Genomic DNA, 24,840 nt, shown 5'->3' with positions numbered 1-24,840 from the left:
CACACGAAGAAGAAAAAAGACCGGCCACACGAAGAGAAGGGATTAGACGCCGCGGCAGACAGGGAGAATGAAAAAACATGGATAAAAATCTAAGAAAACGAAAAGAAAAAGGTGCAGCCGAGAAGGCAAGAGAAGAAAAGGTGAAGTCACTTGCAGGTGATGCATATAAATGTCGCAAATTGACAGACCTTTTTGGCAGCAGCGCTGCTACAAGCACTATCATCAGCAGCTTAGAACAAGTGCAAGATGTTGAAGAGAATGATGAGGGCGCGAGTTCAGATATACAGCCAGCCTCCTGCGTTCATAATGAGGGACAGAGTTGAGCTGGTGGAAGAACCAGCACATACAACTGCAGGGCAAGAGCAAGAGGTGGGTGAGAATTATCCCTTGAACTCAGTGGCGTTTTCTCCTGGAGGCCAAGGGAAGCCAGGCTTCCCCTGTTTTTTTGGATTGTAGTTATAATTTTAATAAATAAATAAAAACACTTCGTTTAGTTTCGGTAATTATTCTGCCGGCCCATCTCTCCGCCATTCTCATTGAGTATTTTACAAAGAGTGAAACAGCGCCCCTCTAGATGTTATGGTGAAACAGTAGATTGCACTCTGTGTTGCGAGAGGTGGCCAGCCAAAATTGGCTTCCCTTGGTGAAAAAAAATTGAGGGAATGACCAATCAGATGAGGCTCACGTCATGCCAATCCAATCAAATCGCATCAACTTCAGTTTGTACTGTAACTGTCATCACCGCCCTTAAAAAGTAGCAAGCAACTGAAACAAGTGCAATTATGGAGGGTGGAGATTTGGATCATTTCATAAAAAATAATTTTACTAAACTTCCGCTACTACAGCAGCAACTAAAAAGGAAATCTGATGACAGGCCAATGCCCAAACTGGAGCTGTGTACAGAGAGGAAAAAAGGAGCGAATCGGACGTAAAACTTTAAATAATAAACAGCGGATTTCTAACAATTGACATTTCATGTGGCCGGACTGGGTCAGTTTCCAGGGCTGAATTTTTGTCCCAGTCCGCCCCTGCATCGAGGGCCGTACCAAATGGTCTCGTGGTCCGTATGCGGCCCGGAGGCCGGAGGCCGGAGGTTCCCCACCCCAGCATTAGAGCAATACTTCTATTCTTCTCCTCCCTTTATTTATCTCCACCCCCCCCTCCTCCATACAAAACACAGCGTGAGAAATGCACTGCAAAATTCTAGCTCTAGATTGAGTTCTGCGTTTTCTGGCCAGTTATCTTCATTACAACCCTGCAACAAAAGTCAGTGACAGGAGCGGTGTCTGCTGTGCTCCCTTTGGGGGTGTAACATTAGTTCGGGAAGCTTTAATTAGGCTGGAATCTGGCTGAAGAACCCTGCTCAGAGTGCGTCAGCTGTTGAGTTACAGCAGCTGGATGTTCTCTTCCCCCCCCCCCCCTCCAGCACCATCCCGCGGGGTTGTACAGTTGTGCTCTTATATTATATCACAGCGTAGTGGTGGTGCGCTGCTGTCCGTGTTGAATGGTAATTTCCTGCTGAATCAGCACACTGCGAGCCGCAGCACGTCCATACAGCAGTTCTGTCGGGAGCCGTTAACAGGCAGGGAGAAGGCAGTGTGTGTGTGTGTGTGTGTGTGTGTGTGTGTGTGTGTGTGTGGTGTGTGTGTGTGTGTGTTGTGGTGTGTGTGGTGTTGTGTGTGTGTGTGTGTGTGTGTGTGTGTGTGTGTGTGTGTGTGTGTGTGTGTGTGTGTGTGTGTGTGTGTGTGTGTGTGTGTGTGTGTGTGTGTGTGTGTGTGTGTGTGTGTGTGTGTGTGTGTGTGTGTGTGTGTGTGTGTGTGTGTGTGTGTACAACAGAAGTAAAGCAGACTTTAAAGGGTCCCTATTATTCTTTTGGTGTAGTGTGTTGAATAGGTTTTTGTTCATGTCAATGGTCTGCAAAGGCTAAAAATCCCCCCCTTGCCTGAAACTCCTCCATTGGACATCTTTGTTTACTTCAGTAACATTATGACATCACTATGTAACACTTCTGCTTCTATTGGCTAGCGCTCCAACATATTGTAAGTGATAGGCTAAGGGGTGGGACATCTCTAAGCAGTTGATCAATCACAACAGAGCCGGCCAGCTAACCAATCAGAGCAGACTGGGCTCTGGTTTCAGACAGAGGGTGAAAAGAGGTGCTGCAGCACAGGCAGTATGAGAAGAATAAAGAGCTTTGTGAACATTAGAGCATGGAGACATGTCCCAGTAGAGACACTACATACTGATATGAACCTGGATATGAGCAGAGTATGTCCTCTTTAAGATTACACAACATAGGGCCGCTGTATTGATGATCTGGTATAGCTGGTAGCCCATACTGTGTACTGGGGCTCATGCCCCGCTGCAGACCCAGGTCTGAATCCCACCTGGAACCGTTTGTCTGTGACATCGACTATGTGCCCCCCCCCTTTCAACTCCCCACTAAAGGCATTGGTGGCTTAAAAGATCATTTTAAAAAGGAAGAATATACAACATTATTCAGATTTAAGGGCAGACTCCTCTCAAAGCTCCTCTACACTCTCTGATGTAACGGATGGACACACAAACAGGTCTTATCTCTTTGAGTTGCACAAGAATAAAGTGAAAAGACAAGGGTATTCTCAGAAGATTTACGATTTGGTGCCCAAATATAATCTGGCTCCATTTGAAAAGATGCAATGAGCTACAAGAAAACGGGCAACAGAGAGGGGCTCCATCAATAATGCTGTTTAATGAAATGAGCAAAGGGAGGACAACAGAGCGCAGGAATGAGATACGATGCAGGGTTGTCTTGACAACAGCCATTTCATCCAGGAAGGATTAACAGATTGTGCAATGGGATTACATCGCCTCTTTGTGTTGTGTTGTTACGGTTACAGCAGCACATTCACATCAGGCAGGAGTGATGTCACACATAATAAGGTGACGCGTGCGTCTCGCAGCTCGTACACACTTACTCATCGCGCTAAAGGTGTTACGCAAATGAGGAGGCAAATATGCACACACACACACACACACACACATTTCAACACATTTTATTATAACAGCATGTTAAGGGGTTTTTCATCCCTGCTTTGATGGAATTGACATGCATGTTTGCATGTCATTTTAATCATGTGGATACAATGTGTGTGTGGGCCACTGTAGAACAATATTCACTGATATCTAAGGCAAAGGCCTCATCTGCTCTCTAAATATCTGTAATTGAAATGCCCATATCTGTGGAAAAACAATTTCTTGTTAGTTGATTTGTATGAGCTACAGTGGATATTATTTGGCAAGACAATAGCATAGCAATTCATTTTCAAATAGAATTAATAATTATCTTTTTATTTGTACTCTTTTGTCAAAAGTCCTTCCTAATATACAGTAAAGTCAGGAAATATGAGATTTAAAATAGAAAATGTGTAGGAACCCTGGATGAATCGAGCTTGTCTGCTTTCCTTATTGTTATAGAGCACAGATCTATGTCTCAGACACTTGAACACACACCCACACACACAGGTACATGTCCGTGTTCCCACGCTGGTCCTTGGAGATGGAGGCAGCCCCGGGCCGGTCTTCCCTCAGCCCCCCCCCTCTCCTGCTGGTGGTCTCTGCAGGGTGAAGTCACGGAGAGTGCTAAGAATACCTCGTGTTGGTGGAAGTGTGTGTGTGTGGACGTGGGTTCCTCCATATGCTTGTTCCCACACACACTGTGGGGATAAGGGTGTGGACCGGTGTCCAGCCTTCACACAGACTTTGTGTGCACACACACACACACTTAGAATATACATTTTTAGCGCATACCATATGCCTCCTTTAAATATTATCTTTTGCCAAAACTGCTACGTCGTGATCGCATTTGGCTTCAGTGCTATACACCTTAATTCAAGCGTATACACACACACACATACACACACACACACACACACACACACACACACACACACACACACACACACACACACACACACACACACACACACACACACACACACACTGGGGAATTGTCCTAAACCTTTATCTCCTTTTAAATGCCAAGTGAAAAACAGCCAAGAGGACGCAGCCACACGCCAACACACACACACACACAAACACACACACACACACTGGTTTACGACTTAGTGGTGAGAGCCACCTGCTTCACTCCAGGCTCTCAGCACTTCCTCCCACTCTCCTTCCTCTTCCTCTTTGATCAGGCTTCCTCTCGGTTTGGAGGCAGCTCAGTTGACCTCTGACCTCTGCTCTCTTTCAGGTCCTCCTCAGTCAGGTGCATCGGCTTCGAGCTCTGGACCTGCTCGGACGCTTCCTGGATCTAGGTCCCTGGGCCGTCAGTCTGGTACGTTAAGGACTAGATGCTCACAGAGAGGCATAGCATACCATGAAGTCGAGCCTTTTTCCATCTTTGTAATGTACACACTCGAACAAACAATGTAAGAGGAAATTCTATAGATATATATATATATATATATATAGATATATATATATATAGATAGATATATATATATATATCTATATCTATATCTATATCTATATCTATATCTATATCTATATCTATATCTATATCTATATCTATATCTATATCTATATAGATATAGATATAGATATAGATATAGATATAGATATATATATATATATACAGTCTGTCATTATTTAAGTAAGAAGGCCAATCGTCATATAAATGCAATTTTTCTGTACAAAAGAATGTTTTCTTATAAAAGCCAAACCCTCTCTCGCAAGAGGACTATCCACACGCTGGATAACAGCACACAATCATTACAAATAACAATATATTTAGCACAACATGCTGTGTTTTTATTCAGCAGCAAAAACCCTGGCTGATCATTTACGCCTTTTAGAATGGAGTCAAAAGGCTCTGGTGTAACAATATTGGAATTTCCAATTTCAAACAGTACCTTGAAAAATGTCAATATGTGTTACCTTATGTGAGAAAAATGTCTTGTGTAATTTGGATGTAGACCCTTTTTTTTGTATTCGCTTCTTTTACTAGAGTAAGAAATGTACCACTTTGATTTTTGTGCATTAAAGGATAGGTTCCCCATTCCTTCGTCCATCTTAAGACAATAGTCAGACCCTTATGATATTTCGAACAGGGTTTCCTTTTATTTTATTATTTAAAAGATAATTTTGCAAGTCAATTTTGTGTGAAACCGCTCAATGAACTACATCTCTGGTCTCGCACAATGATTTTTTAAGATTGACGAACATCATATGTGTAATTCGTGGCACAATTCAAACGGGATCAAAAGATAACTTTTCTCTCCCCATTGACTTCAATACATACTTTTTCCGAAATAAGGTCCCATGGAGTTCCACCGGAAAGGGAGGGACTTCGGCTCTCTATTGCTTTGTTAAAAAAAGAACCGCCTTGTGCTGTCAATCACAGTTATACAGAACGCTCCAAAATGCAAACTCAGCTTATTGACAAAGCTGGGGAGAAAAGGACAGACATGGGAACTCATCAAATTGTCATCATTTTTACATTTCAGGCCACAGAAAGCCATTCAGTAGCAAAGCCTCCATCTTAACTGCTATATCACGTGTGTGTGTGTGTGTGTGTGTGTGTGTGTGTGTGTGTGTGTGTGTGTGTGTGTGTGTGTGTGTGTGTGTGTGTGTGTGTGTGTGTGTGTGTGTGGTGTGTGTGTGTGTGTGTGTGTGTGTGTGTGTTGTAGTGTGTGTGTGTGTGTGTGTGTGTGTGTGTGTGTGTGTGTGTGTGTGTGTGTGTGTGTGTGTGTGCTGTGTGTGTGTGTGTGTGTGTGTGTGTGTGTGGTGTGTGTGTGTGTGGTGTGTGTGTGTGTGTGTGTGTGCTGTGTGTGTGCTGTGTGTGTGTGTGCAGGCCCTCTCAGTGGGGATCTTCCCCTACGTTCTGAAGCTGCTCCAGAGCTCGGCCAGAGAGCTGCGGCCTCTGCTGGTCTTCATCTGGGCTAAAATCCTCGCCGTGGACAGTGTACGTTCTGTGAAGCACTTGCTGCCTTATATTTTATATTCCCTTACTATCCTGAATTGTTTAACATTTTTAGAAAGCAGTTTTACATCACAAGCTTATTGTCATTATACAAATACCATCTGTCTGGAAATGAAGATAAACACAAGGAGTAGGAGAAAAATAAAACATACGTTTCAGAGTCAATTTGATTTTGTGTGAAGCGGGCACAATGATTTATATTGTCATTGCACTGATGATTTTGCATCAACTGAAAGTGCAGATGCACTTTAAACCCTGTGTGCTTTTATTAAAGCAAATGAATTGGGGTCAGTCCAAATTTAGACAAATTAACAATGATTTCATTATCCTTGCTTGATTGAAAATCTGAATGAATAAAGTTGCTACAGTTTTAAGTAAAATTCAAACGATTGACTTTGATTTTGGAGAGTAAACTTTACTGCAATGTATGTAACAGACTGAAAACTAAAGTATGTAGTAGACTGTGATTTGTTTTGCATTAAGATAAATGATTCAGAGTCACAGACAATACACATCTTGATTTTAACAGACGTTACAACAAAATCTTGATTATAAACACTCAAAAGAGACATGAAATAATAAAAACGGAAAGCACACATTAGTAATACAATAAGTACACAACCATGGCTAAAAAGGAGTAGCAGTCATTTCAGTGAACAAAGTGACATGCATTCATGGCCATGGGAGGAATAGACAGAAACTCAACCTCTGCAGTAAAGTGAACCTCTTCCTCCTCTTCCTCATCTTCTCTGTCTTTCTCTCTGCAGTCGTGCCAAGCTGACCTGGTGAAGGACAACGGACACAAGTACTTCCTGTCGGTGTTGGCCGACAGTTATATGCCGGTGAGTATCCACCAAGCCCTTTTGTGAATGAAGTGACGAATGCGGGATTTTCTTTAGATTCAAGGGTCATGTATTGTTATTCAGCAACATATGATAAAAAACAAAAGCAATAATGCCATCCTATTATGTTGTTTTTTTAAATATGCATTAAGAGGAAATGTAAACATGAGCAACAAATCTAATGGATAATTCTCTGGACAGATAATGAGACCTGCATCCTAAAAACTCAGAGAAACTTTGTCCATCAACTTAGGTTTTTAAGGGATGTTTGAAGTTATATATCTCTTCTTTTCTTCCAGTTTTTACACTTCAGCAATATGTGGTTCAAAAAGGAAAGGCAATGCTGAAGTACCTTAAACAGCATTCTTTCTAGTGGCCAGTAGGGGGTGAGGCCACTGGTTGCTAAAAGAAGTGTGATTGTATGGAAGTCTATGAGAAAAGGACCAAACTTCTCACTTGATTTATTATCTTCCATCATTTTCCTAATGAATGAATGGTCTGAATTTGAAACCTTCTTGAATATAGCATGATGTTCATTAAGTAAATGATGGTCCGTTTGAAAGTTAAACAGACGATAAAGCCGGGTAAGCTTTTGATTGACAAGTCGCTGTACATGTTACTGGTTTGAAACTTGAACCCTTTCACTGTGTGTTTTCAGTTCAGGGATGTTTATTCTGACATATTCGTGTGTACTTGTGTCATTCCTGGTGCCAAAGATGGCGACACAGCCACATACAAAATATATAGTTGCAACCAAAATTCAAAACTCAAAAAGACATGCAGTCTATGGGTTCAGAAAGTAAAATGAAAGATGATGTGTGGACATAAGATCTTACAGTTTATTCATTTGTTCCAGGCTGAGCATCGTACCATGGCTGTCTTCATATTGGCTGTTATCGTCAACAGCTACACCACGGGACAGGTAAGAGTGTGTGTTTGGAGATGTGTGTATTTCTGCACTGTTGTACGTTTGTTTACTAGAAGCCCCAAGGGAGAATGTAACAAAATATTAATTTACTTCCATCACCAGAACCTCCTGGGGTTCTTCCAGGGACAGCCGTCACTTTGAGAGATGGCTCTTTCGTCCATTGTGTATTTCCTGGAGATATTGGTTATGTGACAGTTTTGTCAGCAACAGTCGCCTCTCTAATCTCCGTCTCCAAACCCAGCCACCTCTGTGGTGACACTTGATCACCACAAGTGTCACTTTGGCCCGTTCCTAGACCCCTGTGTTCAATCCCAGAAGCCTTTTGTGCCTCGTCTGTTTCTTGGAGTACGCATACTCTTCCACGAAGAAATATTCCACCATCCCTCCCTTTTGTTTCTCTCTCCTGCTCTCTGCAGTTATTTCTCTGTCTACTTCTGAATGTTATTTGACAGTGCTTCTCTCTCCACATCACATCAATGTGACAAATCAGAAAAGCTATATGTGCTCTCGAGCTCAGAAACAACCATTCCTCTTCTATAGCACCGTTCCTAAACACTCCTACCTCTCTCACAGGCCTGTAAATAATAGATGCCCTCCAACATTACAGAGACTCTCTTTCTGCTCCACGGCTCCATTATTTATCCCTCTTACTTTCAACTACAGCGCTCATTACTGCGCTATCGCTGCTGCGAACACGCCACAGAGCACGGCGTCTTAATATTCCTGAGGTTCAGCTGGGAGGTTCCATGAGAGATGAAGGGGCGACGCACAAGTGATCTGAGGCACGGGAAGAAAGTAGACAAGGGGGGGGCGAGGAGACGGGGGCACATGGTGTCGCTGCTGATAAAAGATTATTCATTTTTTTGATATCTCAATCTGGATATCTCAGCACACACAACAGGTCCATTTGTTGTGGCTTCGATGTTTACCAAATGTTCTTAGTTATCACAAAGTTACATCAACAGTAGAAGAAACCAGTCATTCCTAATGTTCAATGTGTCATTATTATAACATTGTTGTCCTATAATAATACTTATTCAGTGATCTTGTTAGCATATGTGTTGAACAGCTAAGTACTAAAGTGATGGAAGTGCCAAAATGAAGGTCATCTAAAAAGAATTCCAACTTCCGGTCCACAGTGTTGACATTTATAAAAACGATTGAACCGAGAGCCCAACTCCATTAACCTGTCATTGTGCTATTTAGCTAGCAAATCTTAGCTATTTAGCTTTAGAACTATCTATCCATCCATCCTTCTGTCCATCCTTCATAGCTTAATAGTTCATACAGAAGCTTTAAAACTTTTTATTTGGCAAGTAAAGGTTGTCAAAGTTGGTGACATCATGTAAGGTAATAGCAATTAAGCTTTAACCAGAAGTGCCAGGCCATTATGCAGCAATGTGGAAACGCCCTGGAGCCGGCGAAGCTGAATAGTTGAATAGGAAGACAACAGCAGCTCAACACTGATTGAAAAAACTAAACCCCTTAAAGGTCTCCTATCATGCAAAATGCACTTTTCGATGTCCTGTATACATAAATATGTGTCCCCGGTGTGTCAGGGAACTCACAAAGTGTCAGAAAATACCACCCTCTCTCTTTTCCTCCTTACCCACATCTCTAAAAACGGGGATACAACAGAGCTGATCCTTATTTGCTGCTGATATGACGACATATCGGAGATGTGGGCTGGCTTTACACCCACGGCCCTATCAGAAATATCGCTATCAGAAACAAAGTGCAGCATTTAGCTGTATCTGGGTAGAAATCTCCTGATCAGATACTCAGCATAAGCTCCCCCCCTCTTTTCTTTTTTGGTATTTTGAGCAAAACACATTATACTGTAGACATGTTTTTTAATATATTTTTATATATCTGAGACCCAGAATATACATCTAAAAATAGCATGATAGGAGATGTTTAAAATCTAAATGTTTCTGCATTCAAATGTCTTAAACCAACTTTCAGATATTCTTTTGAGTTGTACATTTTTCCAAAAGTGTTAGACTTTTTTCAAACCTTGAGAAATCTTGAAAAAATTCTCACAATAATGAAATAGAAGTGAAGGAAATCAAAAGTGAATCAAAGCAGTATTTCTGTTGAACTGATTAAAAGAAAGCCTTTAAAAGAAAAATAACTTTGACATTAATGTGAACTGTTTAGAACATTTAACTCAAGAGGGCCTTTATTTTTGTTATTTTGACACACACATTTTCTGGCTTTTCACAAAGTCCAGCGTCCTTGACGGTCAATCCAGTCTCTGCTTGTGTTCTGGCGAAGTGGAGGAATCTGAAGGCGAATGAAATTGATTTTGACAAAAGACGAAAGTTTTAAAAGCATTTTGAATAGAGGGTGCACTCCACATCAGTGGTCCTCAACCCGTTTCTAGTGGTTCGCAGATATGTGAGTGAAGGAAAACATTTATATAATCTTTTTTGTGGAAAAAAAGTCAAACTTTTATTTTTGAAGGCCCGATTTTCTAACACTGTGCATGCAGTAGGCGTTGGACTGAGTACCGGATACCATAAACGGTTTTGAAAACTTCTGTCACGTAGTGATCATCTTCACAATAAAACATCTTTGCTGATGTTTTTTCGAGTGTTCTGGCCAATCAGAATCAAGATGGTTGCCGGAAGTCCCCACAGAGAATACCTTGGCCGTAGAACTATTCTTTATACATCCATGGGTACAACTTCAGATAAAAATGAACACATAATGAAATATGACCCCCGGTTTGATGATTGACAGGTCACAGAACAATGGGGGCTATCTACCCTTACCCACAATTTTAAGTAATTCACACAGACTATCTCCTCTTTGCTCTTCTTCTTCTGTGAGGAGCAGCAAGTTCAGCTGTCAGAACTAAGTGAAAAACAAACAATGGCATCAAATATTATTAATATGTCAGGTACAAATATCTGAAAATTGTACTTAAGTACAGTACTTGAATAAGTGTACTTAGTAACTTCCCACATCTGAAATCAGATATGACTTCAAGTCATGTGATCATTTCTTAGTATTTGATCCTTCAACTTGGCCTCAGGAAATGCAAGGACTTCACAGTTTTGGCAGAAAGCAAATCGGAGGCTTAAAAAGAGACAGGGAGGTGCATCTTCATCATCTTCATCATCTAGCATGCAAGAAGTATAAATAGAGGACAGTGAAGGAGACACTGAGGAGGACCACGCTTCGTGTGGGGTGAGTACCAAACGCTGTGTCCTGGTACTCACCTGAGTAACTCACTAAAAATGAAATAAAACAAGAATAGAGTTTGAAAGGGGAGTGATTTGTAAAATATCCATAAAGAAAAAGTAAATCTGTTTACAGTTCTGTTTCATATGGGTGTTGAGAGTTATATCCATAGATCTCCTAATGTTGCTCTCAAAGTGCACCAGATTGATGCTTTTAACTTCAATATTTAAAAAATAATCTTCGGATGTTAGGTCCACTTATAAAAATAGCACTTTACCCCTGCTTACACCTATATACCCTGAGCTGATTATCGGGCCTTCATTGTAACTGTCGCGGGTGTACTGTGTATTTGCGTGGAGAGTGTTGCAGTAGAACATTCCACTGTAGCGCCCGGTACATTAAAGGTGGGGTCGGTAAGTTTGAGAAACCGGCTCGAGATACACTTTTTGTTATATTCCATGGAATGCTCTTAACATCCCGATAGCAATGAATATCTTAAGTGCTTTGACAAAAAATCCTGTAAAAAGCACGACCAATCATTTTAGCCGGCCCGGCTAAAATAACTGGATGGCCTACCTGCCTGTCAGCCTTCCATCTGTGCACAAACTTATCTCGTGCCCTCATTGGTCATGTGTGCGTTCGTGTGTGTTGGAGGAGGGGCTCTGTAAGGAAGTGGCAGATTTTCTCCGGTTGTGTATTTTCAAATTCTAGCACACTCGAGCTGGTTTCTCTGAAATGACCTACCCCACCTTTAATGGGAAACCCTACATGTTTGAGCACCCTCTATGAAACGTCAAGCTACCCCAAAGCACCCCCAAAAGAAAATATCTGGCGCCGCCACTGTGGGCTAAGTCCCGAATGTTTCCAGGTCCAGGAAACGCCCCTGCCTACACTAGTGATGTCACTCCATGACAATAATAATATGTGATTAATCTTGATTAATTACAAGTTTAAAATACTAATATTTACTTGTATTTAAGGGGGAGATGAAACCAATACACGTGTTGTGTTGTAATAAATGAATGCATGACAAACTGGTAAGATAAATCAGAGTTTTTTAAAAACTTTATTATAAGATGATTTCTGAATTATTGTCTTGAAGTCCGCCAATTTTCCGACACTTAGCTAAAGCATCGACAAAGCCGCTGTGATTCCCCTCTGAATAATGCGGGATACACAGACGTATTATCTCTCTATCACTCCTTTGCAACTTAAAGAAACGGCATATGGTGGATTGAAAAAATGCCTTTCCTCTGTTTTAACCACACATTGAGAACTAGTGAAGATCATTTGTCATGGATTAGGTCAGCTGTCACACTGAGGGAGTGAGGGTCCTAACTTGTGCCAATTCCTCTGATTTCTTCCTTCTCACTGCCATGCAGTTTATGGTACAAATCTGTGCTGGAATGACTTCCTGGAGGAGCCTTTCAGTGTGTGACAGATGTTTTCAAGCTGTAAATGATTATCCACAGAGTGTGGGAAGGTGGTGTTGGTGAGTTGCATCTTGTTAGTATTTGGCGTCTTGCCAGTGATGTTGCAAAGACTATAATGTCTGCTTTTAGCCTAGGTAAAGGTAGCTGAGGGACACCCAATACTGCAGTAATGGCATTAGGCTCTATAAGCATCCAAGTATTGACATTTTAAGTCCAGTAGTTGTGCAGAGACCAAAACATATGCACATGGTTCACAGGTGTTTTCACAGAGCGGTCTATATTGTCATTGAACAGCTTGACTTTAGGCCAACGAGTGCGGTGAACATCTTTACCCTGAATCAAACCATGTGTGGTGCAGACAGATGAGGGGTGTTTCTCAATGTCGAGGAAGGCTGCTCCAGAGCCACTTTTTCAAGCATACTACGTCATCGAGTCCCGCCAAAGGACTGTTCCAATGTCCAGCATACTTGGAATTCTACCGAGGCCGGCGTACTTCGTAGCGAGACATTTCGAGGCTGCACATGTGTAGACTCCGCGGTCTTAAAATCCCCACAATGCTTTGCGCACGGACCAATTTCCAAATCTTTGGCGGAAATAGCGCTCCATTGAAGGCGGGGCCTCGCATATGACGCACACCTGTTAGCCTGTTCCACAATTCTTCGTTTTCCGAGGCTAGGAAGGATTCTTGCCTCGCTTCTGAAGCAAGTGACTCGGAAGACATGTGCTACCAAGCAAGCCTCCTCGACATTGAGAAACACCCGAGGTCTGCACACGCTTCCTCTGAGATCCCCTGCCCCACATTGTCTTCCTTTTCATGGTTCATAATGGTACGTTGGTTTTAAAACCTACTGAACATCTCTCACACTCTTTAACTTGCATCACTCCTTCTCCCTCCCACCAGGAGGCGTGTCTGCAGGGCAACCTAATAGCCAACTGCCTGGAGCAGCTGTCGGACCCCCACCCTCTGCTCCGCCAGTGGGTGGCCATCTGCCTGGGCCGCATCTGGCAGAACTTCGACCCGGCGCGCTGGTGCGGGGTCCGGGACAGCGCCCACGAGAAGCTCTACACCCTGCTGACGGACCCCATCCCCGAGGTGAGAGGGTCATCTTAAAAAACAAAGTATCACTCCCACTCTGACAATTCAAGAATATATAGTATCTCGTTTTGCAAATGATTTCATCTCATGGTTAACTAAGACCACTTGTTTGTGTGTGTTTTACCGCTATAGACATTAGATTTTTCTCATTCAAGAATCACACCATTTTATAACAGGCGGACGAAAACAGAAATGTATTATTCTTTTGAATTGGTTTGCACAGCATACACACACACACACACACACACACACACACACACACACACACACACACACACACACACACACACACACACACACACACCACATGTGTGTGTGTCACAGTGCAGATGAGTGAAGGAGGTGATGAATAGTTGAGGGGGACAGACATAGATCTGTGACGGAACAGAGTTTAATTAACTGCTACGATGATACTGTTGAGCCATAGTTTGCAACTCACTACTAACCAGTGATGGGGAAGTTACTCAAAAAAAGTAATGTATTACATATTACTCATTACTTTAAAAAAAATTATATATTACTTCACTTCGTTACTCTCTACATAACAGTAACGCGTTACATTACAAAAATGTAATGTGATTACAGTTACTTTGTAACGCGTTACACCCAACACTGCTACTAACACACACACAAAACACACACATTAGATCTAAATTGTGATATATTTATCTTGTGGATTTCTAGAAGTATGTGAAGTAAAGTTATTTATACATTTAAAAGTTAAGTCCAGACCGGGAGTTTTTTTTTTTGTTTTGTTACTTAAATAATATAATTTAAATATACCTAAATAAGTTAACAGGATACTTTTCATAAAAAAAGTATTTTTAAACAATATATTTGTCACAGAAGAGAAGATGGGATGGAGTGGAACGAAGTCTAAAGGAATGCTGCAGTATTCATTCTACTGAGTGCAGGCGGCTACAGTATAGACCAGTGACCATCAACTGGCAGGCCACATCCAGCCCGCCAGTCATTCTCATCCGGCCCGCACGACGGGGGTGACTGTGGCGTTGGCGGAGTGGTTAGTGCGTTCGCCCCCCACTCATTTTTCTTTTTACAACGTCTCGTGAGTAATGTGCAGTACCGGAGTCCAACAGAGAGGCAGCAGCTGCGGGACAGTAGACTGCGTACTGCGTAGCCTTCCCTGCCTTCAAGAAGAAGTGATCCTTCGTTGTGAAGAGTCTGCTGTATGCGCTCCGCAGCAGTAGCCTGCCAGTAGAGTCCAACAGAGAGACAGGAGCTGCGGGACAGTAGCCTAGAAGTGATCCTTCGTTAGCGTGAAGAGTCTGCTAAGTTTTATGCGCTCCGCAGTACCTGAGCGTGCTCCCCCCCCCGCCCCCGCCCCCCCGGTCAACAACTTTACAATTCTGAGCTATATATAAAAATCGCTGGCTCGCGAAAGTGTCTATTGGATACATTTTGGCCCTTGGACAAATGTAGTTGGTGATCCCTGGTATAGACAAATCATAAGGAAAGGATGTTTTTAAAAGCAAAACACAAATGCACACAGATTGTTTAGTCCTCAGTCATTTAAAGAAACAAGCAAGGATTGACATTTTATTGTGCTGAAAATGTAGAAACTGACTGAAAACCTGCACAGATTATTAAAATGAAAAAACATAACTGTGCCACAGTGGTGCCACTAAACTGTTTATGAGTATCCCAGACAATCACAGATACAGCTACATATTACCATATTCCTATATGTTGTATGAGTTTTTATACAAGGCTTGGAAATACAATATCATTACTAACTACGGCTTCCAAAAGGACCTTAATTGAAGTTGACACATTGAAGCATAAATGGTTAGAAAGAATTCAAGTCTTTTTGAATTCTGTGAGTGAGTTTTCCACATTAAGATGCTTTTCAGTATGATATTCATGTGTTTAATTTGGATTGAAGTCACAGTGCCTGTACAAACCTCATCTTGTCCTTTATTCTAACTCAAATTACAACTAGTTGAAAAGTTACAGCCGATCATTTTAATTAGAGAAAAGCACACTGTATCAAAGCAACATCTGTGTGCTGTAGAATGTCTAAAGCTGCGTCACCAGATTAAAAACATCTTGATGCTTGCACACAAAAACTAAAACAAATTCTGTTGATACAACAAACAAATATTAGATATTGTGCTGGTTGAGATTTGTTCAGTTTGTGAATCCAATTCATCACGGAAAATTCCTCCTGTTTGATGGCAAGTTTGAATTAAACGTCCAACAAAGCGTGTGGAGAAACTAATGAGTTATAGTGACAAAAAGCAGCTCACTGGAGCACACAGCACTGTTATTCTACAGTGGGTTTCATACTGATCATACTTTCTTTTTCTACTACATAAAATACTTCAGTAATTACCCCATTTGTGAATGTCCAAAGCTTCTGTGTCATAAAAACAGTGCCAAAAAGTGAGTAAATACGACTGCTAAACGTCATCACGCTGAACATTAGCTTCCTTGATGTCATTTGTTTATAGCCTAACGTTAGATCTTTACTTCTGCTGTTTGCATTTACGTGGTGTTTATATGTGGAGATTATTCTGCTTAACAAAATGTGTAAATCTCATAAACATGTTAGGCACAAAGCTTATTTTCTGGAATATTCTAAAATCCAATTGAAAAAGCCCATTGATTTTTGTTGAGGGAGCACATGCAAAGCTCTCCGGGTTGACCTACAATGATACATCAACTCTGTTGAACTGTGTGTGTGTGTGTGTGTGTGTGTGTGTGTGTGTGTGTGTGTGTGTGTGTGTGTGTGTGTGTGTGTGTGTGTGTGTGTGTGTGTGTGTGTGTGTGTGTGTGTGTGTGTGTGTGTGTGTGTGTGTGTGTGTGTGTGTGTGTGTGTGTGTGTGTGTGTGTGTGTGTGTGTGTGTGTGTGTGTCGGCAGGTGAGGTGTGCGGCCGTCTTTGCTCTCGGGACGTTTGTGGGGAACTCTGGTGAGCGGACGGACCACTCCACCACCATCGACCACAACGTGGTGATGATGCTGGCCCAGCTGATCAACGACGGCAGCCCGGTGGTCCGCAAGGTCACTGACGCTCAAAACACTCTCACACAGAACATATAAATGTTATAGAATTAAACGGATGTTGATATGATATATCTTTAAGTAGAAACTAAGGTTTCAACATTTTTGAAGGACTACTATTTAATCCAGTTATAGGATTTTAAATTGTGTAATATATGTAATGGTAAACGGACTGCATTGACACAGCACTTTTCTAGTCTGCAACCCCTCAAGTCAGCATTCACACAGAGGCAGAGGCTGCCATTTAATGTAAACAAACATTTGCACACCTAATTTAGGTTTTAATATCTTGCCTAAGGACAGATCAACATGTTGACTGCAGGAGCTGGGGATCAAACCACGATAACCCCTGAGCCATAACCGCCCCTAAAACACATGTTTTTAAGAAGTTACAATCAGTAGAAGTGATCCTCATGTTTACTTTTCTCCCCGTGTGTGTGTGCAGGAGCTGGTGGTGGCGCTGAGTCACCTGGTGGTCCAGTATGAGAGCAACTTCTGTACCGTGGCCCTGCAGTTCATCGAGGAGGAGAAGAACTACACAGTGCCCTCACCAGCCAACACTGCAGGTACCCCATGCACGCACACACACACACACACACACACACACACACACACACACACACACACACACACACACACACACACACACACACGCACACGCACACTTGATCTTGTCTTTTTATGCACACTTTAACATGAGTGTTTTTGGCACTGATCTTAGTCAACATCAATGCAGAAGAGCTTGTGTGTATTCTAGTAGTTGGTGATTCACTGTGCCTTAACAATGTTTCTGTAAAGTGAATGGAGTCAAAATCTGCCCAAAATCTAATTATTTTATTTTATGACTTATTGAATTTTCAAAGTTATACAGTATGTACAATAACTATCCCAGGTTCACACACTGAGAAACTCAGTTTAGCAGAAAGCCCTCTAAAAGGTTCCCTTTATCTGCGCATAGTTAAGGTTTAGGAGATTGAACCCAATATATTCAGAGCATTACCAAGGCATGTGAATCAAAGCATGTGTCCCTGTATAAAGAAGTAAATACCTGCATTGTTCATTGTTAGTGTAAAGACACGCCTAAGCTTATCGAAAGTGCAATATTTGAATGGCAGGATGCACAGTATTGGTTGCAGGCTGATGGGGGGTGAGCTTTCGGCAGTTATTTTATGAGAGGGCAACATTTAAAGCATGACGAAAGAGAGTCAGGGGCACAAAAACCCCATCAAATAACAGCATCGTCATATCTACTGTAGCTATGTACGTATGATCAATAAAAGCCTTGAACCTTGAGGATTGATTTTTGTTTCAGTAACAGAATCTGTGTCAGTGACTTAGTTACAAGTTTATTAAATTACATTATTGAAATCTTTTTCCCAATATAAGTCAATGGGAAAAGCCCAACAATTGATCAATGCCTCCAGTAGTGTAAAGCATATTGCAGTCAAAATAATCCAAACCATTTTTTTTCCGAATCATGCAGCCCTATAATCAGGGGTGCACATAACTGGTACGCATGCGCGGCAACAATCTGAAATGCGTACCGTCACTTGTGTCACAAAGCGCATTTGCGTACCGACGTACTTGTGAAGCTTTGCCAGAAGGCGGTTAGATCACCGGACGACAGAGTCGGTCTCCGTGTGCACAGACAGGGCTGCTGGTAACGTCGGTCTGTACAGCAGCCCTGCGCTAAAACAGCTGATCACAACGTTCACACGCTCCACTATCACACACACACCCCCCCCCCCCCCCCCCCCGTTGTCAATGGCGAAGCGCTGTGAACTCCACTACCACTTAACATGATGATTCAGCCTCTATGGAGATAGACATATGACAAGCAGGATCATTTCTGACGTGGAGCTAATCTGAAGTAAACATTGAATACTGCTTTCTATTCCTCCATCTTGTGACTGTGTAACTCCCTCTCTTGTATATCAGCATGTGAAGGACACTGTTCAGGAACTAGTACCAAATGCTCTGTGTGTGATGACTACTTCCATTCTTGCCAGGATAATAAATACATGTATCCTGGTATTGAAGCTCAAGCTGGTGACGAGTGATATTTTTCTAACAAGAACACACTGATTTCACGTGTTTGGGTAAAATCCCCCCTCCTCCTCTCCCCCCCCAGAGCCCGGGAACCTGACTCCAGTGAGGGACAGCCCGGCCATCCCCCGCCTGCGCTCCGTCAACTCCTACACCAACATCAGAGCTGCCACCACCGCCCGTAACCTGAACAAGAGCTTGCAGAACCTCAACCTCAACGAAGAGGGTAGGAGGGGGTGCTGGGAGATAAATCAGATGTACCGGACTTCAGTTGAATCTGTAGGAGGACTGAAGACAAAGGAGGAGGTTTACTCAGCTCAGTGACAGAAATGATTCTGAGAGCATTTCATTAGGCTGCAACAGTCCTCTGGCTTTCCTCTTTATTCTATTATTGCCCCATGACACTCAGTAAGCACGAATAAGAGCTTTCACCAGCAGCTGAGCACAGATAACAGCCCAGGTCCTGGTGGTTTTGAAGTTATTACAATCCAGCTCTCACATGCAAGAAACTCATTCTCATCATCCTTGTCTTCCATGGCTTACAAATATGATGTAAACTTTGTTTTGCCTCACTGTGGTCCTGTAAGTATCCACATTAGTTATTGATTTATTCATTCTTTACATGCTGCAGTCATCTTGCACATTGTAATTAATCATAGATTTATAAGAAAGTCGGGCAGATGCACAGAGCTCTGAGCTGCTGTGGGACTGGGAGCTGTCCGTGGTGCTGAACTGCAGGCCTGTTGAGATGGGCTCAGAAAGTACAGAGCCATGAGCAGTGAACATCCGTCACCATGGTTACTGAGGCCAGTTCACTGAGCTGTTGTATAGTATCATGTGGTTTCCCTGTAGATGCCTTACACCTCAATGACCATTTCTTACTGAGAATCATTTATTGACAGTCATATTTATTTTTCACAATTCTGTCATTCAAACTAAATCCACATCAAACAATCAAGTTTGTGAAAATGAATAAAAAGGTTATTATCCATTTCCCATGACAGAACTTGTTCCATTCGCCACATGCCATTGTGTTTAGGCATATTGCAGTTTGCTAGGTTACACTGGTGTTTAGTTTCAAACCCCCCCATGATGGATCAGAATGGTCCTCAGTTTGGCAAACACACTTACAGAGGTGGTGAATATAGAAAGCGTGTGTAGGAGCCAGAATCAGAATGATTCAACCAATCACAGCCGTTTGTTTTCAAGCATACTCATATTATCTTATAACACAGCTGGCTGTCAGGAGGAGCTCAGGAAACAATAGAATCAATTCAAATAAATATAATTAAACATCATCTATTGATCACAAATTCTAAATGTTTTTGTTAGAGCAGCTTGTTAACAGGCTTTACACGCAAGTAAGACATATAATACAATTTCAACAAAATACATGTGACTTTAAGATAACTGTCTGCAAGAAAGTGTACTGTTGCAAGTCTTATATCTGGTGAAATGTTTAACCATCAGAAAATAACAATACAACTTTTTTTTCCGAAATATTAAATAACAATTAATAATTAGAATAACTGTTAAAATAATCCTAACGGCAAGTAAAGTGAACATTTCAGCCGCGTCGTGTCATCCTCACCCATGTCCACAGCTTTGTGAACACATGGCCTGCCGTCACTTTAACCTCCTGTTGTGTCACTGCTGAGTCAGACAGCTGAAGCCCCCCCACTCTTTTCTGTCTCCCACTGCCAGTCTGAGTAATGCATGAGCCCATAGTGGGGTTAAATCAGTGGCACTTGGTACCCCAACCCCACTGCTGACAGAGTTTCTAATTTCCCCTTATTCCAGTATACAGCCGTGTTTATCATCAATAACTGCCGAGTGTATTTCCACACATAACCAATTTCCATTTCCACGGAGCAGCCTGCTGTGAGGACGCATGACGTCATTGGTTTTCATGAGTCATAGTCATGTTTGGTGATGAGAAGACGACTGAGCCCGACGCCTGAAATTAAATTATGGGGAAATGATTGTGTCGCCATGTAGCCTGCAAGATCTGTTCACTCACCTCACACCTTATCGAATGTAGATTTAAATATTGTATTTTTACGACAATAATGAAAGTAATAAACTTTATTTATACAGCTCTATTACAGCAGCTAAAGTGCTTTCTAAACAAAATGATAGCCTCTTCCTATTTTTCACGTATTACAGTTATGGTGCTTGTGATATTTCAGATTTGAGGGTAACAGTTGCGTGTTTTCCTTTGGTTCAGGGGGACCAGCAGCCTTCTCTCCTGGTAACCTGAGCACCAGCAGCAGCGCCAGCAGCACCCTGGGGAGCCCCGACAACGACGAGTACATCCTCTCCTTTGAGACCATCGACAAAATGAGACGGGTGTCCTCCTATTCCTCCCTCAACTCCCTCATAGGTGAGAACTAAACAAAAGTACTTCACCACTAAACCTAGCATGGTAGCATTAGCACTGGTAATCTGATTGAGGTAGCTTGATAGCATGTCCCTGCTATATTAAGGGAAACAACGTACACCTTTTGCTCAATTAAAGTCATTGCACTGGTGATGTGACAGACTAGTCAGCCCATCCTTCTTTATCTCTGGAGGAACTTTGTCAAGTCCTTCAGGCAACCCTGATGTCCTTGACCCGTGGTTAAAATTCCTAACTTTACAGTAGAAAATATTATGTTTACAGCCTAATGCAAAAAACATTTGGTTTCTATAGCTAATTGTCAATCTACAGCTAGCCTTTTAAGTTGTATTTAGGCTTAAAGTCTTGTTTGATTGAGGGCGTGGTCGCTTTGAGTGACAGGTGAAGCCTTAGATTTGGCTTGCAGCCAGCTGATTGTTTGATTGTGTTTCTGTGATGGTGTCACGTCCATTTTTGATACAGTCTATGAGTTTGACTTGTACTCGGACATATACTGGATTGCTGTTTTAATTTGTATGGAATCTCTATCTATTGTAGGTCGCTCAATTGTATAAAAGTAGAATGAGAAATTGCTGAAGTAGCCCTTTAATTGTCTGGAAAAAAATTCCAAAACAAATGCATTGTTTTTGTTTTGTGGTGTTCCATGCTCATGAACATAATAGTTGTTTTATTAACCCTTGTGCCCTCCTCGAATTTTCAACCTTTCGACCCCTTCGTGGCAAAAATGTACACGCCCATAATAACTGCTACTAAATCATCATACATCAACATTTCTTTCTACTTTTTTTTTCATGAATCACTTAAACAACTTATAACGTACTCAAAACTACCAAACATTCAATAATTTTCTGGATTTTAACCCTTTAAATGCCTGTTTAATTATTTGAATTATTTCATTATTTATGACAAAAAACACAAAAAATGAATTTTTTTCAATATAATAATTAGTAGAGGGATGGAACTTTGGTGGTTATTAGAGTCTTGGATGTGTCAAAGATTAGCAACAAAATTGATTTGACTGCATTATTATTTTTTACGTAGTATCAGATACTACCTCTGGACACCTTCGTGGCAAAAATGTACACGCCCATAATAACTGCTATTAAATCATCATACATCAATATCTTTTTCTACTTTTTTTTTCATGAATCACATATACAACTTCTAACGTATTCAAAACTACCAAACATTCAGTCATTGGCAGGATTTTAACCCTTTAAATGCCTGTTTAATTATTTGAATTATTTCATTTTTTCTTACGAAAAAACACAAAACATAATTATTTTTCAATATAATAATTAGTAGAGGGATGAAACTTTGGTGGTTACTAGAGTCTTGGATGTGTCAAAGATTAGCAACAAAATTGATTTCACTGCATTATTATTTTGTACGTAGTGTCAGATACTACCTCTGGACACCTTCGTGGCAAAAATGTACACGCCCATAATAACTTCTATTAAATCATCATATATCAATATTTCTTTCTACTTTTTGTTTCATGAATCACATAAACAACTTATAACATACTCATAACTAGCAAACATTCAATACTTTTCTGGATTTTAACCCTTTAAATGCCTGTTTAATTATTTGAATTATTTCATTATTTATTACAAAAAAACACAAAAAATGAATTTCTTTCAATATAATAATTAGTAGAGGGATGGAACTTTGGTGGTTATTAGAGTCTTGGATGTGTCAAAGATTAGCAACAAAATTGATTTGACTGCATTATTATTTTTTACGTAGTATCAGATACTACCTCTGGACACCTTCGTGGCAAAAATGTACACGCCCATAATAACTGCTATTAAATCATCATACATCAATATCTTTTTCTACTTTTTTTTCATGAATCACATAAACAACTTCTAACGTACTCAAAACTACCATTTTCGGTTTCGATTTTAACCCTTTAAACGCCTGTTTCATTATTTTCATTATTTCATTTATCTCAAAAATGCCTCATTGACTTCCATTCAGACCACATTTGTTGATATCATTGCCATTGCAGTATAAAACCATGCATTTTGTAATGTCAGCATTTCATTTAGAAGAAAAGTAGTGATATTTGATATTTCTACTCTATTCCAACAGATTAAACCATTTTCCCACTGTAGGCCGATGCATTAAATTCTTACATTTTTGCCAGTTATATTATGGAGCCGTGTGACTACCAGGGGGCCCCGAGAGTGGTGTGTGTGTGTGTGTGTGTATGTATATGTATGCGTGTGCGTGTGCGTGTGCGTGTGTATATGTGCGTGTGTGTGTGTGTGTGTCATTTCCAGCAGCAGACTAGCAGGTCCTGCAGCATGTGACCTGGTGCTCTCAGGTGATAGAACAACATTTTTTTAGGCCTGTGCACAACCAGCACACACCTCTCCTCCCTCTCCGTGTGTGTGTGTGTGTGTGTGTGTGTGTGTGTGTGTGTGTGTGAGAATCTGTAAGCATGCACAGATCATTTCATGGGAACAAAAGGCCATCTTTTGAGGGATGTGTTTGATGTGTCTTTGAAGAGCTGCTTGATTACTCAAAAACAAAAAACAAATGTTAGTGTGTTTATGCACCTGGCTGCCAAAGATAAACATGCAGTTTGACCAAGGGCTTATTTCATTAGTGAGCAGAGAAGGAGAAAGACCTGGAGCAAAGAGAAGGAACTCAAATGAAGAAGCTTTTCAGTGCAGAAGAGACTTCAGAAATAATCTTGCAGCCTTCTTCTGCCAGCGAGCTGCAGGACTCATCTGAAGAAGACACAAGGTTCGAGCTGGGGTCTGACACTGAATGCTCTCTGGGGTCTGACACTGAATGCTCTCTGGGGTCTGACACTGAATGCTCTCTGGGGTCTGACACTGAATGCTCTCTGGAGTCCAGCATTTCTTTGAGTTCCTCTGACCCTTCATCTGAAAGTGGAGAGGACACTGAGGGTCCGGCCCACAGTGAGGGGACAGAGAAGAACGGAGGTCGTTCTCCCAGGAGCTGGGGAAAACCAGGGTGTCCTCACAGATTGTGAGAAGAAAGCCCCCCGTGGTGGTGGATGGTGGGCCGGACCCTCAGTGTCCTCTCCACTTTCAGATGAAGGGTCAGAGGAACTCAAAGAAATGCTGGACTCCAGAGAGCATTCAGTGTCAGACCCCAGCTCGAACCTTGTGTCTTCTTCAGATGAGTCCTGCAGCTCGCTGGCAGAAGAAGGCTGCAAGATTATTTCTGAAGTCTCTTCTGCACTGAAAAGCTTCTTCATTTGAGTTCCTTCTCTTTGCTCCAGGTCTTTCTCCTTCTCTGCTCACTAATGACATAAGCCCTTGGTCAAACTGCATGTTTATCTTTGGCAGCCAGGTGCATAAACACACTAACAGTTGTTTTTTGTTTTTGAGTAATCAAGCAGCTCTTCAAAGACACATCAAACACATCCCTCAAAAGATGGCCTTTTTTTCCCATGAAATGATCTGTGCATGCTTACAGATTCTCACACACACACACACGGAGAGGGAGGAGAGGTGTGTTGGTTGTGCACAGGCCTAAAAAATTGTTGTTCTATCACCTGAGAGCACCAGGTCACATGCTGCAGGACCTGCTAGTCTGCTGCTGGAAATGACACACACACACACACACACACAAACACACGCACATATACACACACACACACACGCACATACATATACACACACACACACACACACACACATACATATACATACATACACACACACACACACACCACTCTCGGGGCCCCCTGGTAGTCACACGGCTCTATAACTGGCAAAAATGTAAGAATGTAATGCATCGGCCTACACGGAAACTTGTGTAATCTGTTGGAATAGAGTAGAAATATCAAATATCACTACTTTTCTTCTAAATGAAATGCTGACATTACAAAATGCATGGTTTTATACTGCAATGGCAGTGAGATCAACAAATGTG

At 41.6% G+C, this 24,840-nt stretch overlaps 1 protein-coding gene across 5 annotated transcripts in view; it reads left to right on the top strand.

Annotated features, from left to right (window-relative positions):
- The window catches only part of rptor (regulatory associated protein of MTOR, complex 1), a 219,666-nt gene that overhangs the window by 136,716 nt on the left and 58,110 nt on the right, over positions 1 to 24,840 (top strand). For all 5 annotated transcript variants that reach the window (XM_034130268.1, XM_034130259.1, XM_034130240.1 and 2 more), the window contains 9 exons: positions 4,238 to 4,321; positions 5,840 to 5,950; positions 6,736 to 6,810; positions 7,667 to 7,732; positions 13,262 to 13,453; positions 16,338 to 16,478; positions 16,924 to 17,044; positions 18,610 to 18,750; positions 20,752 to 20,907. In XM_034130268.1, the coding sequence (XP_033986159.1) occupies positions 4,238 to 4,321; positions 5,840 to 5,950; positions 6,736 to 6,810; positions 7,667 to 7,732; positions 13,262 to 13,453; positions 16,338 to 16,478; positions 16,924 to 17,044; positions 18,610 to 18,750; positions 20,752 to 20,907 (1,087 nt within the window). The remainder of the gene's footprint in view (positions 1 to 4,237; positions 4,322 to 5,839; positions 5,951 to 6,735; positions 6,811 to 7,666; positions 7,733 to 13,261; positions 13,454 to 16,337; positions 16,479 to 16,923; positions 17,045 to 18,609; positions 18,751 to 20,751; positions 20,908 to 24,840) is intronic.

This window comes from Trematomus bernacchii, unplaced genomic scaffold (assembly GCF_902827165.1).
Source record: "Trematomus bernacchii unplaced genomic scaffold, fTreBer1.1, whole genome shotgun sequence".
NCBI classification, from domain to species: domain Eukaryota; kingdom Metazoa; phylum Chordata; class Actinopteri; order Perciformes; family Nototheniidae; genus Trematomus; species Trematomus bernacchii.
The sequence above is the reverse complement of the archived record's forward strand: the minus strand, read 5'-3'. Positions and strand labels throughout refer to the sequence as shown.